Below are 17,540 nucleotides of genomic sequence, written 5' to 3'. Positions count from 1 at the left end.
GAATTTTGTGTGGTCCCCCATCTGAGAACTTATATACATGCTGACCCTCAAGTCATCCTGTTCATCCCTAGTAGTCCCAGTTTTCATGTGGTTGGTAAGAATAATTCTCACTTGAGAGACATGCCTCAAAATCAGTATTGAGGGTTGTTGCTGTTGTTTTTTCTGAGAAGTAGAATTAAACATTGTTTTGATTCTATTTCATATATCATTCCCGCCATTCAGCTCATTCCAGCTGAAACTCCTCCATGGCATATACTTTACATCTTTGTGCACATTACTCCCGCCATTTGCCCATTTGAAATCCTCATTGCTGAAGGCCCACGTTTGATAATTTCTCCTCTGATAAACTTTATCTGCAAGGACTTTTTCTTTCATGTCCCCATTGCATGTTTCCTTTAATTTATTCATTCATGCACTCCCCGTTTTGTTCCACAGAGAATGCAAGACAACAACGTGCTGTATGTCTTTTCCTGTTCTGTGAGGGCATCCTGTGTGCTAATCTTCTACTGATGCTTCGCCTTGGAATCCCTTGGATGGAAGAGCCTGTCTTACTCCTAGATCACGATGACTGGGAAGTAGGCATTCAATCAATATTGGTCTGGGTAAGCTAATGACTAGGACTAACTTCTATACTGTTTCTGTCCTCTGAAATCCAGTATTCTCTGCCTTCAAAATCTGGCATAAGGAAACTGCATACAGCACTATGAAATTACTGTGGTAATGTGAGCATGTGCTCTGACACCAGATACCTGAAGTAGAATCCTGGCTTCACACTAGTTGCCTCACCTACAGCAAGTTGCCTAAACTCTTTATGGCTCTGTTCTCTCAGAAGGGGTTAGAGGGAGAAGGTGATTCTGATATAGAAATAGAACTATGAGGGGGATGGTTGTTCTACAGGCTTCCCAAGATGATTCTGATCTGGCCTGTCCATTCATTACCAGCTGCCTTGGAGAACTAAATACCAAATCCTCCACCAGGAGCAGTGACGAATGGGAGACGGTGCAGCAAAGAATGAGGTAGGGGGCTTCCCTGGTGGCGCAGTGGTTGAGAATCTGCCTGCCAATAATGCAGGGGACACGGGTTCGAGCCCTGGTCTGGGAAGATCCCACATGCCGCGGAGCGGCTGGGCCCGTGAGCCACAATTACTGAGCCTGCGCGTCTGGAGCCTGTGCCCCGCAACGGGAGGGGCCGCGATAGTGAAAGGCCCGCGCACCGCGATGAAGAGCGGTCCCCGCACCGCGATGAAGAGTGGCCCCCACTTGCCACAACTAGAGAAAGCCCTAGCACAGAAACGAAGACCCAACATAGCAATCAATCAATCAATTAATCAATAAAAAAAAAAAATAAATAAAAATCTTTAAAAAAAAAAAAAAAAAAAAAAAAAAAAAAAAAAAAAAAAAAAAGAATGAGGTAGGTCATGCTCCAGGGTGTCATTAAGAAGGGAACTGGGAAGGTACCAGGAGACTGCTGATGGAGCCCAGAAAGGGATGAGGAAGTGGAGGAGGGGCAGACCATGCTGCCAAAGTGGTTATCATGCCCCCGCCCTCCCTAAAACCCTTCAAGGACTCAATACCTAGCAGTGATGCCCCAAGTTTGTTGCACTGAACACTAGTTCTGTATTGAATTAGTAGCAGTATTCTTGGAGAGCTTACTCTATGCCAGGCACTTAAGTGCTTTGACTGTATGAGCTCACAGAGTTTTTACAGCAACTTTATGAGGTAAGAACTGTTACTCTCCCCTCCTATTGTATGATCAAACTGAGGCACAGAGATGCTGAGTAACTTGCTCAGGGCTACACAGCCAACAATGCAGTGGGGCTGGGATCTGAATCTGGGTAGTCTGCCTCCATTTTCACTCTAACCACTGTGCTCTACTGCCTGAGAAATCTTATGTGAATAAAGCGTTTTGTGTTCAAATAAATTTGGGGCTGCTACCTAAAGGTAAGCATGTTCATCATTTTTCAGGACTTCTCAAAGAGTTTGGTATGCATTTCCATAAACCTACCTCAACTGTGTCCCCGTCCTCCATCTTCCTATCTCTCTCCGAAGCCAACCCCTCCACTTTCATTGTCTTTTTTCAGACTTGCCTCTCCTCGTTATTGCCTTCTTTTCTTCCTCACCAGTCTCTCCCTCTCTGCTGGATCATTCTTGGCAGCATACAACCATGCTCTAGTAATCCCCTTCTTTAAAAGCTCTCCCTTGCCCCCTCCACTTTACCACCCTATTTTTCTGCTCCCATTCACATCTGCACTTCTGGGAAGACTGGTCTGGGCACAGTGTCTTCCCTTCACCTCTCATTCAGTCTTCAGTCCATTACTGTCTAGCTTCTGGCCTGTCACGCTACTCCACTTGGCCTGGACCACACCAGTAGTTCCCTGACTAAATTCCCTGCTGCTACTCCCTCCCGCCCCCAAATTCATCCACTGTCCACCAGGGGCCAAAGGAGTCTTGTTGAATGCAAGCCAATTCATGTCTGTTTATTTAAAGCACTTGAATGCTTTCCTATATCCCTTCAAATAAAAATAACTCTACCATGGGAGTCAGGGCCCTACACGGTCTGGCCCCTGCCTGATTGTAGCCCCGTCCATCTCCCACCATGCCAGCAAGGATGTTGGCACTCAGGTAATTTTTATAGCCCTTCCCCTTCTGCCTGCGGCTGTCTGGTTGCATGACTGCCCCTTCCTGTCCTTCAGTCTCAGTTCTGTCACAAAGGGACAGTGTCTCATATGTGAGACAGCTCCCAGCTAAGTAGATACATGACAGTTACTCCACCACTGCTGCTGCCACGTCTTGCTGTCCCTTTGTGATGGAACTACGTAGGATACTGGGAGAACTCTCCAGGGGGCTGGGGCCCTGCATCAAAAGGGGGGGATATTGTCACTGACTCCATTTATTGCCCACAGATCGCGGAGCCTGGTTACATGGACTCCATTCTGAAGCCCATTTACTGTGTGGAGTGAACACGGTTCATGCCTGGTCTGTTATTCCACCAGCCAGGTAAAACAAAGAATCTCTCTCCCTCTGTTTTTCTGTCTCTGCCTCTGTCTCTTTCATACACACACATCCCTAAAACTGTATTCTAACTTCTTAAAAAAGGGACATTTGCCAGTCTTTTAAAATAAGCCAACTCCCTTTTTTTCAGTATGAGACTTAAAATTTGCAGTTTTTCTTTAGAGTCAAACACAAATTTTAAAACACTTTTGAAGTAATTTGGGAGCAGAATCCTAGATTTTCAATTTTCCACTATTGCATGGTTGATTCATCCATAATTTGACAATTTTTTTTAGTAAGTTGCCTTTACTGAGAGCATTCATGTAGGTTTTCAAAAAATTGATTCCGTCTTTTCACATTTATAATTCATTGGTTTACTTATTTTCAAATTTAAGGATTTATTGTTATTAACCCCTTAATCTCTAAACTCTGATTACAGAATTTAGTGACAGGCTTCAAGAGGTCTTTGAAAGCTGAATTTTTAGTATATGTGGTTATTTTTCTTCTTCAAAGGGTCCATAGGCTTCGTCAGATTCTCAAATGTATTTTTTAATTGAAGTACAATGTTATTTTAATTACTGCTGTACAGCAAAGTGAGTCAGTTGTGTGTATGTATGTATGTGTATATATATATATATACACATACACATTCTTTTTTTATATTTCCCATTACGGTTTATCATAGGATATTGAATATAGTTCCCTGTGCTATACAGTAGGACCTTGTTGTTTATCTATCCTATATATAAAAGCTTACATCTGCTAACCCCAACCTCCCACTCCATCCCTCCCCCAACCCCCTCCCCCTTGGCAACCACCAGTCTGTTCTCTATGTCCGTGATTCTGTTTCTGTTTCATAGATAGGTTCATTCGTGTCATATTTTAGATTCCACATGTGATATCATATATTTGTCTCTTTCTGACTTACTTCACTTAGTATGATAACCTCTAGTTGCATCGGCTTACTAAATATTAAATGATGTCATTACAATAGGTACAACTTGAATCCACAGGTTTGGGAACAGGTTCTGTAAATGCAACTCAGCTGGAGAGAATGAAGTGGATGAGGACAGGGTACTGGGCTAGAGCCCCTCAGTCTCAGTGCTCAGCGTGCTTTACAGGCAGAAGTCAGTACGTTTTACAGATAGAATGGAGGGTGCTGGTTAAATGGAAATTGGAGGGCAGAACATCTACTGAATATTGCCAGCTAATTTTCAGAGAAAAATCACATTTGCAGGTCTTAGTTTTGCCAGCAGGTGGCAGATGCGGCTCATGAGCTGGTTTTGGGCAAGGACTTGGCCAGAAGCTGAGCCTTTGCCACTATTAATGGCTAAGAGAAGACAGCCTCCCTTTCATCATGTGAAACCCCTTTGGTCTTTTCTGCTCTTTTGATAGCCTGGCAGCATTTTCTCTCTAGGTCAAAGTCGGCAGAATTTCAGGGCTCTGGTGAGGGAACTCAGGACCATAAAATACACTGGTGTTCCCACCAATCTCCTGACCTCAGTTTCTCCTCTGAATGGGGAGCATGCAGCTAATTCCTTTGTTACTGAGTTGTTGTGAGGAATCAGTCACTTCGTATTATTTTCCTTCTCCTTGAACAGAGGAAGGCAATATTATTTCACCTTCTGAGAAAGCTAGTCACCCAGACTGACTGCTGTGATGGCACTGGTCCTGGGAGCAGATGCAGGTAGTGCTCTCCACTCATCCAACCCCTCAGAGCTCTGCAAGAGAACTCTGACTGCTAATGATGCTGAGGGCCCTCGGCAGCCACTTGTCCTCTTGGCTGGTGAGGCCAAAAGTGACCCAGCAGCAGACCAGTCATTGGCCTGCCTCACCACTGTGAGAGTTACCAGTTGGCCCGGGCCTGTAGGCTTGCACCTTATAGTGTAGAGCCAGCACTTCTGGGAGCACTGAGACCCTGGCATTTAGAGCACTGCTATCACATGATAGTTTATACCTGACTCCAGGTAGATGGGTGGTTGGGCCTGAATGACTTCTCCAGAGACAACAGTCAGAAATTGGGGCACTTTGTTGACCCCACTCCCCTCAAAACCACTGCAGTTTATGCTGGGGGTAGTGAGAGGTGATAGGTAAGGATACCATGAGCAGGAGCAAGTGATGCTGGCGCCAGCACTGCCTGTGCCCCGGAGGCCAGTCCCCTCTGCTCAGAGGTGGCTTCTTTGGTGCCCCTGAAGGCCCATCCTGTGGATCTCTGGCCCAGGCCTGGGCTGTGTGTGATGGCAGCCACGGAAAGGCTTTCTTGAAGGATTTACCCCCGTGGAGCCTTGAAGTCTGAGGATGAACTGGAGGACGAAGGTAAGCAGGCAGGGAAGGGAGAGGGATTAGCACCAGCTCGAGGGGAATTTGCAAGGGAGATGGGCACAGTCTGAGGCGTCTGTACCTGGAGGACAGAGAACAGGCACTACCCACCACCTTGGCTCACCTTTCCTTTAGAGGCACACCTTGTCACCCTGCACACTCCCGGGGTGCAGAAGCAGGGAAGTGCAGCACCCTTGCTGAGCTCTGACTCACAGGCTCTGGCTTTGGAGCAGAGCTAGAGTCAAGGGAAGGAAAGCAGGTTACAGGGGAAGGCCTGAGAGGAATTCCAGGACAGACACAAGCTGCAGAGGCCCAGGTGGCTCAGAGAGGGAGCAAGCAGTGAGGAAAGCCATCCTGCCCAGAGCACAGAAGATGGAGCTGAGAGCACAGAGATGTGCCTAAGTCCAGCTTCAATGACCATGGCAACACTGGGTGCTCCTCTGGGACCTTTGCACCCCACTTCTGAAGGCCCCATGCCATTCCACCCATGGGACACCTTGAGGACTCCCAACCCCGCGAGAAACAGGAGAGGTCACTTGGTACCCTCACTTTGCATGCCCATAAAGGAGTCAGGCATCCAGGCATCATGCTTTCAGGGCAAATTTAATAAAGAATGCAAAAAGGTCCCGGTGAGCTACTCAGATCCCAGGTGCCACCTGTTTGGGCAGCCACGGGACTGTCCCCTCTGACGCCTGCCACACCCTACTCAGAGCAGCATCCAGATCCAGAGCGGGGCTCGGGCTCCCGACAAGGGGTGTGAGGACTGCTCTCTCCAGCTGGCACCAGATCTCCTGGCACCACTGAGGCCCAGGTCCAAGCTGCAGAGGCTCTGGTTCCTCCCGAGGCTGCAGGAGGTTAGGGAGGGCAAGCTGAGCAGCAGCAGCGAACTCCCCCCACTCCTTTACTTCGGTGCTCTGGCACCTTTTGCCCCAGCAGTCAGGCTTCCCAGGGTTGAAAAAAACTCCTCCATCTCCTTCTGCAGCAGCTGGTTCCTCTTCTCTGCATCCTCCCGTGCCCGCTCCGAGTTCCTCAGCTTTATTTCCAGCATTGTGTACTTTTTCTTTTCCTGGTCTAGTTCTTCTTCTAGCCGTGACATTCGTTTCCTCAGGTCAGCACTACCTTCTTCGAGTCTTAAAATTCAAGAAGAAAGACATCATTTTAGACTTGGGCCTGCTGGGTTTGCCAAGAAAACTCCATTGTCATCAGACACTTGATGGGGCGAAGGAGCTGGTCGGGCCTGGGACCAGGGAAAGGACGTGTGCGGGCTCAGACCCGGTGCTGGGTGAGGCTGCACGGACTGCATCTCTTCACAAGACCCTGGGGCTTTCCCCCAAGCCAGCGGGGCCTCATCCCCGAGACCCTCCCCTCAGCCTTTGGCACTAGAGGCCAGGGGCCTCCCTGAGTCCTCACTCAAATACGAAGACCACTAACCCTCCCCGCCCAGCCAACTGTCCTGCTGAGGAGGGATGGACTGCCGGCTGGCAGAGAACAGGACTGAGCCCTGCACCGAGAGGGGAGCAGGAAACTGTCCTCACGTTTGCTCTTCTACGAGACCCCTTGAACTTCAGGCAGAGACAGCAACTCACAGGAAACCCCATTCGGGTTGCCACTTCATCTTCCGTTCCCTCTCAGCCTTCACACCCGAGCCCAAATGTCTCAGCCTCTGGGAAGCCTTCACACCCGAGCCCAAATGTCTCAGCCTCTGGGAAGCTTCTCTTGATCCTCCCCAGCATGTCACCCACATTACTGCTCCTTTTTGCTACCACAGAGCTACACTTCAGGCCTCTGTAGAGGTTAGCACATCTATCTTTTCAACCAGATGACCCACTCCTGTGAGGCATGAGGGACTTGCTGCGCCTGGCTCCTAGGAACCGACCTGACTACAAGACACATGACTGTGGGCAGGGCTCAAACTGCACTGAGCCCTGGTGTCACCCTGAAAATGCAGGGGACGGCCTTCCACCTACGCACTATAGCTACGATGGACCGAGGAGACCACGTGTGCACAGCACGCCACCTGGCACATGGTGTACATGAAGCAAATATCCATTCCCTGCCCCATCCAGGATGAGGCCTGGGCCTTCACCCTCAACCACTGAACACAGAGCACGGAGAAGGGCTAAAGTCTGGAAGAGAAGGATGCCTACTTTCACTACTTCGATATAGTACTGCAAGTCCTAGATACAGCAATCAGACAAGGAAAAGAAAAGGTATTCAAATCAGTAGGGAGGAGGTAAAGTTGTTATTATTTGCAGATGACATGATACTATATATAGAAAACCCTAAAGACTCCACACAAAAACTATTAGAACTGATAAATGAATTCAGCAAGGTAGCAGGATACAAGATTAACATATAGAAATTGGTTGCATTTCTTTATACTAACAAACAATGAAACAATCCCCTTTAAAATTGCATCCAAAAAAACAAAAAAAAAACCTTACGAATAAATCTCACCAAGGTGGTGAAAGACTTATATGCTGAGAACTACGAAACATTAATAAAGGAAATTGAAGGTGATTCAAAGAAATGGAAAGATATCCCATGCTCTTGGATTGGAAGAATTAATATTGTTAAAATGGTCATACTACCCAAAGCAATCTACAGATTTGATGCAATCCCTGTCAAATTACCCATGACATTTTTCACAGAACTAGAACAAATAATCCTAAAATTTATATGGAACTGTGAAAGGCCCAGAATTGCCAAAGCAGTCCTGAGGAAAAAGAACAAAGCAGGAGGCATAACACTCCCAGACTTAAGGCAATATTACAAAGCTAGAGTAATCAAAATAGCATGGTATTGGCACAAAAACAGACATATGAATCAATGGAACATAATAAAGAGCCCAGAAGTAAACCCACACACCTATGGCCAAATAATCCACGACAGAGGAGGCAAGAATATACGATGGGGAAAAGACAGTTTCTTTAGCAAGTGGTGTTGGGAAAGTTGGACAGCCTCATGCAAATCAGTGAAGTTAGAACACACCCTCACACTATACACAAAAATAAACTCAAAATGGCTTAAAGACCTAAGACATGACACCATAAAACTCCTAGAAAAGAACATAGGCAAAATGTTCTCTGACGTAAGTCATGACAACATTTTCTTAGGTCAGTCTCCCAAGGCAACAGAAATAAAAGCAAAAATAAACAAATGCAACCTAATCAAACTTATAAGCTTTTGCACAGCAAAGGGAACCACAAACAAAATGGAAAGACAACCTATGGAATGGGAGAAAATACTTGCAAATGATGTGACCGACAAGGGCTTAATTTCTAAAACATACAAACAGCTCATACAATTCAGTAACAAAAAAGCAAACAACCCAATTGAAAAATGGGCAGAAGACCTAAATAGACATTTCTCCAAAGAAGACATACAGGTGGCCGGAAGGCACATGAAAAGATACTCATCATCACTAATTCTTAGAGAAATGCAAATCAGAACTACAATGAGGTACCACCTCACACTGGTCAGAATGGCCATCACTAAAAGGTCTAAAAATAACATGTTGAAGAGGGTGTGGAGAAAAGGGAACCCTCTAACACTGTTGGTGGGAATGTTAAGTTGGTGCAGCCACTATGGAGAACAGTATGGAGGTTCCTCAAAAAACTAAAAATAGAGTTGCCATATGATCCAGCAATCCCACTCCTGGGCATATACCCAGACAAAACTCTAATTCAAAAATATACATGCATTCCTATGTTCATAGCAGCACTATTTACAATAGCCAAGACATGGAAACAATCTAAATGTCCATCGACAGATGAATGGATAAAGAAGATGTGGTATATATATATACAGTGGAATATTACTCAGCCATAAAAAAGAATGAAATCATGCTATTTGCAGCAACATGGATGGACCTAGAGATTATCATACTAAGCGAAGTGAATCAGAGAAAGACAAATATCATATCACTTATATGTGGAATCTAAAATATGACACAAATGAACTTATCTATGAAACAAACAGACTCATAGACATAGAGAAAGGATTTGTGGTTGCCAAGGGGGAGGGGTGATGGTGGGGAGAGGGATGGATTCGGAGTTCAGGATTAGCAGATGCAAACTATTATATATATAGGATGGGTAAACAACAAGGTCCTATTGTATAGCACAGGGAACTATATTCAATATCCTGGGATAAACCATAATGGAAAAGAATATGAAAAAGAATATATGTATATGTATAACTGAATCACTTTGCTGTACAGAAGAAATTAACACAATGTTGTAAAACAACTATACTTCAATTTAAAAAAAAAAGCATGGAGAAGGGAGAAAGCCTCCCTTCACCCCAGCCTCGCATCTGGGGAGCACGGGGCATAATGTCAGAAGACCCACCCCCTGCCAAGGCAGGGGCAGCAGGGCCCCCATGAGCCCTCTCACTGCTTCTCCTCCTGTCCAGGCCCCTCCTTTGTCAGGTCCTCCCTGCCCCCTGGTGCTCCTGAGCACAGCCTCCATGCCACTCCTTGAGGGACCTTGTCCAGCCTCAGACTTGAAGCACTTAAAGCACTCAATGTGCTGACAACCCTCAATCTTTATCTCCCTCAAGTCCACTCAGAAACTTAATAATAAGTATCTCCAACTTAACAGACCCACAGCTGAGCTCCTGCCCTCCTTCCCCAAGTCACCCTCCTATAGCCCCAGTCTCCCCAGCTCAGTGACCACCTTCTTCCAGTTGCTCGGCCAAAACAAAAATGGTATCTCTCAAGTCAGTTCTTTTTCTCACCACCACACCCGATCAACTGGAAAAACGCAAACATATTCAGAATCTGGCTGCTTCTCCCACCTCGACTGCTGCCCTGTAGGTCCATGCCAGCCACAGGTCTGACCTAGTTGGCCATGGCCTCCTAACTGGTCTTTGTCTGCCTCATCAAGCGCTCCTGAGCACAGCAGTCAGTGCACCTCATCAAAGTGATCAAAGTCCTCCAGGTCTTCCAGCAGCTTCACATCTCACTGGCAATAAAAATCAAAGCATCACTCCTGCTAAACGCCTTGCCGCCTGCCCCACCCCGACTCTGCCACGCTTTCAGAGCTTGCCCAGACACTCCGCCAGTACACAGTGGGGCAGGGACTCGAACCCATAGCCTGCCAGGCAACAATACTGCATTTCCCCTGAGAACCCCAGCCTCCAAGAAGGTGAAAGATCTAGAAGCTCAAGTCAGCTCCACAAACAGCCAAGAAAGTGAGATGTTGATTCTGACCCCCTCTAAGGCTGCCCTCAGACAGTGTCCGCTGAGTAACACTTCCTGTACACTCTGAGCTCATCTTCAGCAGTAAACACCTTCCAGTCAATCTGCAGAGAGCTCCTGCTATTATCTCTGCCTGGTAAATTCCAACCCAGTGCTTACATTGTGGGTTTTCTCCACAATTTTAAACCCCGGGGTTTTACTCATACTGTGTCCTTTCTCCTCCTTGCTCAGCTCAGTCCTGTCGGTCCTTCAAGTCCTGGCTCTGACATTGCCTGCTGTGACCCCCGCCCCCTGACTTCCCCCATGGCAGGGGCTGCTGCCCTCATAGCCCCTTTCCTGCCATCTTCCTGCCGTGAACACAGACTGCACACACCTGACACTCCCCAGGTGCCCAGGAGACAGCTGCCAGCAGAACAAAAGGGTCAAATGCTACCATTCCAGCTCCTTGTGGGAATCCCAGGCTCAGAAATAGAAGCATGAATCCCTTCCACCTCCACTGTCTGATGGAAAAAGGAAGCACTCAGAACGCGCTGAAGCCCCCTGCTAGTGGGTGGGACATGGGTTCATAGGTCTAATACATAGGCTGATGCAAGGCCTGGGGCAAAAGGAGCTAAGGGGTCTGAGATGCTGATGGAAGCACTGCTCACTGTCCAGTGTAGGCTGTGCTGGTGATTGTAATTGGGGAACTTGGCCTCTCAGAGCTGGAAAATGCCCTCTGCACAGGGAGGCTGGGAGGATGGATCCAGGGCCCATCAGTGAACAAGCCTGCAAGCCTTAAAGGGTGGCACGAGGGACTTCCCTGGTGGCACAGTGATTAAGAATCCGCCTGCCAATGCAGGGGACACGGGTTCGAGCCCTGGTCCGGGAAGATCCCACATGCCACGGAACAACTAAGCCCATGTGCCACAACTACTGAGCCTGTGCGCCTAGAGCCTGTGCTCCGCAACAAGAGAAGCCACCGCAATGAGAAGCCCACGCACCGCAACGAAGAATAGCCCCTGCTCACAGCAACTAGAGAAAGCCCGTGGGCAGCAACGAAGACCCAACGCAGCCAAAAATATATAAATAAATAAATTTATACATTAAAAAAAAAGGTGGCACGAGGCGTCCTCTGTGACCCAGCAGAAGGGAGGGCTTGGCTCCCTCCTCAGAGAAAATCGGATTTCGATCCAGAAGTCCTCATTCTACATCAGGTCCAACCACGGTCAGTCAAACAGGCTGGCCTGGGGCCTGCAGTGCACGCGTACCCTGCCCCAGTCCCAGTTCCTGGGCTACAGGACATACATTGGGGGCCTGCCTCCTCCCTGACTGAGGGCCCCAGAGGGACCCCCACTCTGAGCCTCTCCATCAAAGGTCTCTGACAGCAATGCCAGCCCCTCAGCTCCTGAGCTTTCCCAGACATAGGATCCCCAGCTCTCCACTCCCAGCCCTGTCCTGTGGGCATTGGCCCAGAAAGGCGGCTCCTGGGCGCCGGCTGCTCTGAGCCCTGCCAACAGGAGGCTTTCTTTCAGAGCCAGAGGCCAACTGCCCGGACTGGTGCCCAGTGAGCTGGCTGGCTGCGAGGGCCCTGCCTGGCCCGGGGAGCGCCCGCCTCGCACTCGCCCAGCAGCTGCAGCCCTTTACCTTTTCACACTCATCTCGTACTCAGTCCTCTGACGACACAGCTCTGCCCTGAGCTCCGTGACCAGGCCCTGGAGAGCCTCAGTACGGTGGGCGAGGTCCTGGGTGGGGCTGCCTGGGTCACTGGGCTCACTGCTGCTGATGCAGGCGCCCACCCTGTCCAGGCCGTGGTCCAGGTCTGGGGATCTGCACTCCTCGCTGCTGCTGGGGACAGGGGAGGGCTCGAGGGCCCCCTCAGTGTGGAGGGAGCTGCAGGCAGAGGAGTCACTGGCCCTGCACGCTGTGCAGCTGCTGACCGAGCCCCTGGCTGAGGCCTCGCCGGAGGAGGCCCCAGACCATGGCATGCTGGCCACGCTGGGTGTGCTGGGAAAGGGGCTGGGCAGGGGCACGTTGTCATAGGTGGAGAGTCTCTGCTCGGAGCCTGAGTCCTTGAACCGGTCTCCCGATGAGGCCCGGCGGTGGCCTCGCAGGGAGGATAGCCCGTTCATGAGCCAGTTCCCTCCGGAGGAGATGATGGGCACCTCCAGGGATGAGGTGCCCACCTTCGGGCTCCCTGACCGGGACCCTGACTGCCGGAAGGATGACCTCCAGTTGGGCAGAGTCTGCACCTTCTTCCCAGGGCTGGTGGCAGCAGGGCTGCTTCGGCTACCCAGGCCCGTGGAAGAGGTTCTAGAGAATGCCGCCACGGCAGCCCCATCCAGAGAAGAGGTCCTGTGCGAGGGCAGGCCGGGGGCGCTGGGGCTGCCAGGCTCTGCCCGGCTGTCCCTGGTGACCTCCTCGGAGCCCCATCCCACGGTGCATGGTGGGCTCCCGCGTGGGGAGGCTGGCCCTTCCGTGGTCCTCGAAGTGAAGAGCTGGCTGTGTTTGCGGATCAGGACGGTCATCAGGTGCTGCACCAGAGAAGTGCCTGCCAGGAAGAAGGAACCAGAAAAGCCGGGCTGTGAATGCCTCCAGTCCAGGCTCTCCAGACCAGTCAGGGGAAGCTGCAGCTCGAACCCAGGGTGCCCAGCCCTGATAGTAGCCCCAAACCAGCCTACTTCTCAAGTGAGGACTCAACAAGAGCTGGCCATGTGCCGCCCCAAAGGAAAGGATGGCCACCACCCCTTCCAAGTCCAGGCAGGGACAGAAGGACCATACCCAAGAATCTCCGTCCTCCAGTGTGGGCCCTGGAGCACAGAGCAGCACTGTGCCTTCGCACCCACTCCACCCAGCTGGCGGGGGGAGGAGCAGGCACAATGCCTGTTACGGCTGTGGGCGGAGCCAAGGGCAGGCTGGGACTGGAGACCAGGACCTGGACGGCAGGGCCCTCGGCTGCCCCATATGCTGCCCACAGTGGCCGTGCCTGACCGTCCATCCTCTGGGGGGCACAGGGCTCTGGGACACAGAGTAGAGATGTCTTACAGGTACATGTAGGCACACATACACAACCCATACACACAGAGTCATATACACACAACCCCGTGCACAGACAGATGCACACGGCTGCCCCCCAACGTGAACAGCCCCCCACACATGCACACAATCCCTCTTCTCCAGGCCACAGACCCTGAGATGCAGCCTGTGGCATCTGTGGGGACTCGGTTCCTGAGGCTGTGGGGTGGGGGGAGCGGTCAGTGACAAAGGGAGGCGGCGCAGAGGGACCATGGTATCGATCCTCCTGCCTTGTTCCCTCCTGTTGTCCTCAACCAAGTACCAGAGACTGGGGAGGCTTCTGCATGATGAGGAGGGTGAAGTACTTGGGTGGACCCTCCCACTAGAAGTAACTGAGAATCGTGGGGAAAACTAAGTAAACAATCTTTAGTACAGAAAAGTAGGTGAGGCAGGAACTCAGCAAGTCAGTGGGGTGAGCATCTGCCCTCAGACATTTGTGCAACCTGGCAGGCGGGAGCGCTGGGGAGACCTGCCAGTCAGGCCAAGGGCGTGCCAAGCGAGAGCACCACCCCCAACGGTCACACTCTCGGCTGGGGGCGGCAAGGGACAGCTCCACAGCCCACCCCGCCCCTCCCCTAGGTCACGCGCAACAGGAATGGCCACTCTGCCCTCAGCCTGCCTGGCGCTAGGGGCAGCGGGCTCCAGCTGGCGTCGAATGGGTCCTGTGTGAGTCCCCGCCGGTGGCTGCGCTCAGCCGGGACTGGCTGCGGGTTTCCTGCCTGTGAGCGGCTAGGCTCTCACACTAACCCCGCCGGGACAGTCTTCCATGGGGTCTCCAAGCAGGGCTCTCATTTCCATGCCAGCCTGCACCTGTGCCCTTTGAAAAGTTGGGCTGACAGAGTCACCTTGCCTCTCCTGGCCTGTCTCATCAGTAAAATGGGGGCAGTAACCACAGCGCGGGCTGCTTGTGAAGATTAAAATGCAGTGGCAGAAGTAAAGTACTTAGCAGAGGCCGGGACATGTTAAAAGCAGCTGCTGTTGCTGCTGCTATTTTTTTAAATCATTATTAGTCTTCATTATAGAACGGAATATCCCTAGGGTTTGCAAAAGCTCTGACATCCAGAAGAAGCCTGTGACAATTACTTAATTGAAAATTACTTTAGTAAAGCAAAAACATCTCTGTGTATTCAAGGGCAAGGGCGCTGACCTTTTCCACACCCGCCCCCCAGCCTCTCCCACCATTCTAACTGCACCTTATGACCCCATCCACAGGGCAAAGCTCCTTTTCCTCTTGTAGCTGCCCCATGGGGGAGGAGGAGCTGGAGGAGGCGGGGTCCAGAGAGGCTGCTGCCAAGTCCCCAGCGCCCTTCCTGCTGGCCTGGCGTTGAGGATGCTGAGGACTTGCCCAGGATCAAGGCGAGCCCAGAGCACCACGCACACCCCCACCATTACCTTCCATGATGGTCACTGGGTCTTCTATCTGTGGCCGAAGTATATTAGGTCCAAAAACAGTTGCCAGGTTCTGGACGCTCATCTTGTTGACATCTGAGTGGGACTGGACTTCATCCAGAAACCTGCAAAGTAAGGAAGAGACAGTTGGCAGAGAAGCAAATCCTGATGCCAGATTTACTGGGAATTGCCTGGCCCCCATGCTCAGCTGCACCCACATTTCCACAGCTGCTAAGCACAGCCAGCTGCCCCTGCCAGGCTTGGAAGAAGGCAGAGCTTCCCCTAAGATCTGAGAGGGCCGTCAGAAGCAAAGGCCACTGGGACAAGGGCCTGTCATGGAAGGGGACACAATTCTCCCACCTGCAGTGGGAGTAGATGCCCAGGAAGGCCCAGATCCCCCCAGACACGGGGCTAGGTGAAGGCCACCCTGCATGTCCTCTCCTGGTACCCTAAGCCTAGGTTGTGGTCAGGAGGCAGACCCATGGGGAGGGGATGGTGAGAGGCACCCAGAGGAGGCAGAAGGAACAAAGGCTGTATCCTTTTCCTTCAGGAATGATGTGCTCAGGACTGTAAGCTCTATGAGCGCAGTGACTGTGTTCTATATTCCCCATTGGCTTGACAGACATGTGAGTGGAATCATGACCCAGGCCCCCGACCCCCTTGAAGGGCAAGGAGCCAGAGCACAGGGGAGGGAAGCCCCACCCCTAGTCACTTACTTGCAGATATATCTGAGCAGGTTGTAATTGACCAGGGGAAGGCTGCTCACTTGTTTAGCCAACTCCAGAGTTCCCTTGGGATTGAGAGAGAAAAACAGCATTTCAAAGACCAGCAAGGAGGCCCCAGTCCTTCTCTTACTAGAGGGAGTAGGGGGTGAGAATCCGAGTCCAGACCTCCATCCACAGCCCGTGGGCCTGGCCCCTGGTGACCAGAGGGCACCACCACTTCCATCTCCCTGGCTTGTGACCTCCGGGGGGAAGCAGATTTACTTTCGAGAAGCCGTTGTGAGGGATGTGCCTCTGCAGGGCCACAGAGGAATGTCAGGGCCAGCTCACTGATGGAGGTACAAATATTTGCCAGATAAAGACCCCTCATCTCCCACACAGTCAGAGGGAGGGCAAACAGTCCTTCCCCAGCCGGAGCCCACCAGGGCTGCAGGCGGCCACTGCAGGGGTGGGGTGGGAGGCCCTGTCCTGGGAGCAGTCTCGAATTCTTTTGGGAGGCGGCAGGATAGAAACAGATGCAAGGCCTGGTTGTTTCTGAACCCCACAGCCGGCCTGGGTAGCCTGAGTTGGTTGTGGGAGCAGGTGATGGAGCAGGAGTGCCTACTGGGTAGTGGCCCAGCCTGAGCTCCCTGTGCGCAGGGGCACGGCTGGAACACGGCCTGCTTTAGGGAGTACCTGTCCCTCTGAGAGACAGAGGGCCGCACACAGGGAGGGGATGCTCCAGGCACCTCGCCCCAGGGTGCCCTCGCACACACAGTGGGATGTTCCAGCCCTCCCCAGATTAGGAGCTTCTAGGCCTGTCCCCCCCACAGAGCAGGCTGCTCCAGGGCACCACCCCCCGACACACACAGAGCAGGAGGCAGGATCTGTGTGCCGTGAAGAGTCACAGAAAGTCCTGTCTCCACATACCCGCCACCAACTAGCAGGCCCACCCCCCAGGATGGGTCCCCATGAGCCACTAACCTCCCCCTCGTCCTTGGTGAGCAGCTGGGCGCAGCTAAGGAAGTCCTCATACCTGGCGAAGGGGACCACAGGCTCGGGGAGCTCCCGCAGGTAGAGCTTCAGGAGGGAGGCCACCGTGTGCACGTCTGTTGTGCTGCAGGCAGAGGGACGAGTGTGAGGCCTGGGCGCCAGGGAACCGCAGGAGTGACCAGTACCCCGCCCCACCCCCACCAGGGGCAGCCTCTGCTCTCACGTCCGCGTGTGTGTGTGTGTGTGTGTGTGCGTGCGCACGCGCTGTGACAACTGGCTGGTGAACAGGTGAGCGTGAAGGGCCCCCTTCCACTGCCCTGCTGCCTGCCCCAGGGTACTGTGGAGGGTGACGTACAGCTGCTCCACACCGGGGAGGCGGGCAGCCAGGGGCACAGCTGTCCTTCGCCACAAGCCTGAGCTTGCTTCTCTGCCCAGGCTCACCCTCCAACGGAAGCAGGAGGGCTGTGGCAAAGGCGCCCACCACGCAGGGCTGCTGAGCCCCTTGAAAAAGGGCAGCTGTCCCTGGGCACCTGCCACCAGGGGCTGGGCAGGTCAGAGGTCAGGCCCTTTCCCCGGCTTCTGGGCTTCTATTCACACTATGGATGCCCCATTTCCAGCGCCCCAGAGCCCCGTCTGTGCACTCCCAGGCATCAGTCTCCTGCTCATAGCTGGGAGCTGCCCAGGCTGAAGTGGGCCCTGTGGAGGGCGGCAGCCCTGGGCCTGTTTGGACTCTGGGTTCAGGTCCTGGACTGCAGTCTTGGCGCCTCCTCCAAGTTTGCCTTCCAGGCTGGGCTAGGCCCCAGGTATTTCATCTGCTTTTCTAGGGCCCTGGCTTTAAACGCTGGACCCGCATCTCCCTCATGGGAGGTGCTCAGGAAAGATGGGCCTAGGACC

The 17,540-nt window shown here is 51.9% G+C and overlaps 1 protein-coding gene across 4 annotated transcripts in view; it reads right to left on the bottom strand.

Moving 5' to 3' along the window:
• Positions 1 to 5,902: 5,902 nt before the first annotated feature.
• The window catches only part of ARHGAP22 (Rho GTPase activating protein 22), a 157,519-nt gene continuing 145,881 nt past the window's right edge, over positions 5,903 to 17,540 (bottom strand). For all 4 annotated transcript variants that reach the window (XM_007178737.3, XM_007178738.3, XM_007178739.3 and 1 more), the window contains 5 exons: positions 16,638 to 16,770; positions 15,669 to 15,742; positions 14,956 to 15,077; positions 12,136 to 13,039; positions 5,903 to 6,439 (listed from right to left, as the gene is read on the bottom strand). In XM_007178737.3, coding sequence (XP_007178799.1) covers positions 6,211 to 6,439; positions 12,136 to 13,039; positions 14,956 to 15,077; positions 15,669 to 15,742; positions 16,638 to 16,770 — 1,462 coding nt within the window. In that variant the 3' untranslated portion in view covers positions 5,903 to 6,210. The remainder of the gene's footprint in view (positions 6,440 to 12,135; positions 13,040 to 14,955; positions 15,078 to 15,668; positions 15,743 to 16,637; positions 16,771 to 17,540) is intronic.

This window comes from Balaenoptera acutorostrata, chromosome 16 (genome assembly GCF_949987535.1).
Source record: "Balaenoptera acutorostrata chromosome 16, mBalAcu1.1, whole genome shotgun sequence".
NCBI classification, from domain to species: domain Eukaryota; kingdom Metazoa; phylum Chordata; class Mammalia; order Artiodactyla; family Balaenopteridae; genus Balaenoptera; species Balaenoptera acutorostrata.
Note: the sequence above shows the minus strand (reverse complement) of the source record. Positions and strands in the feature narration are given on the sequence as shown.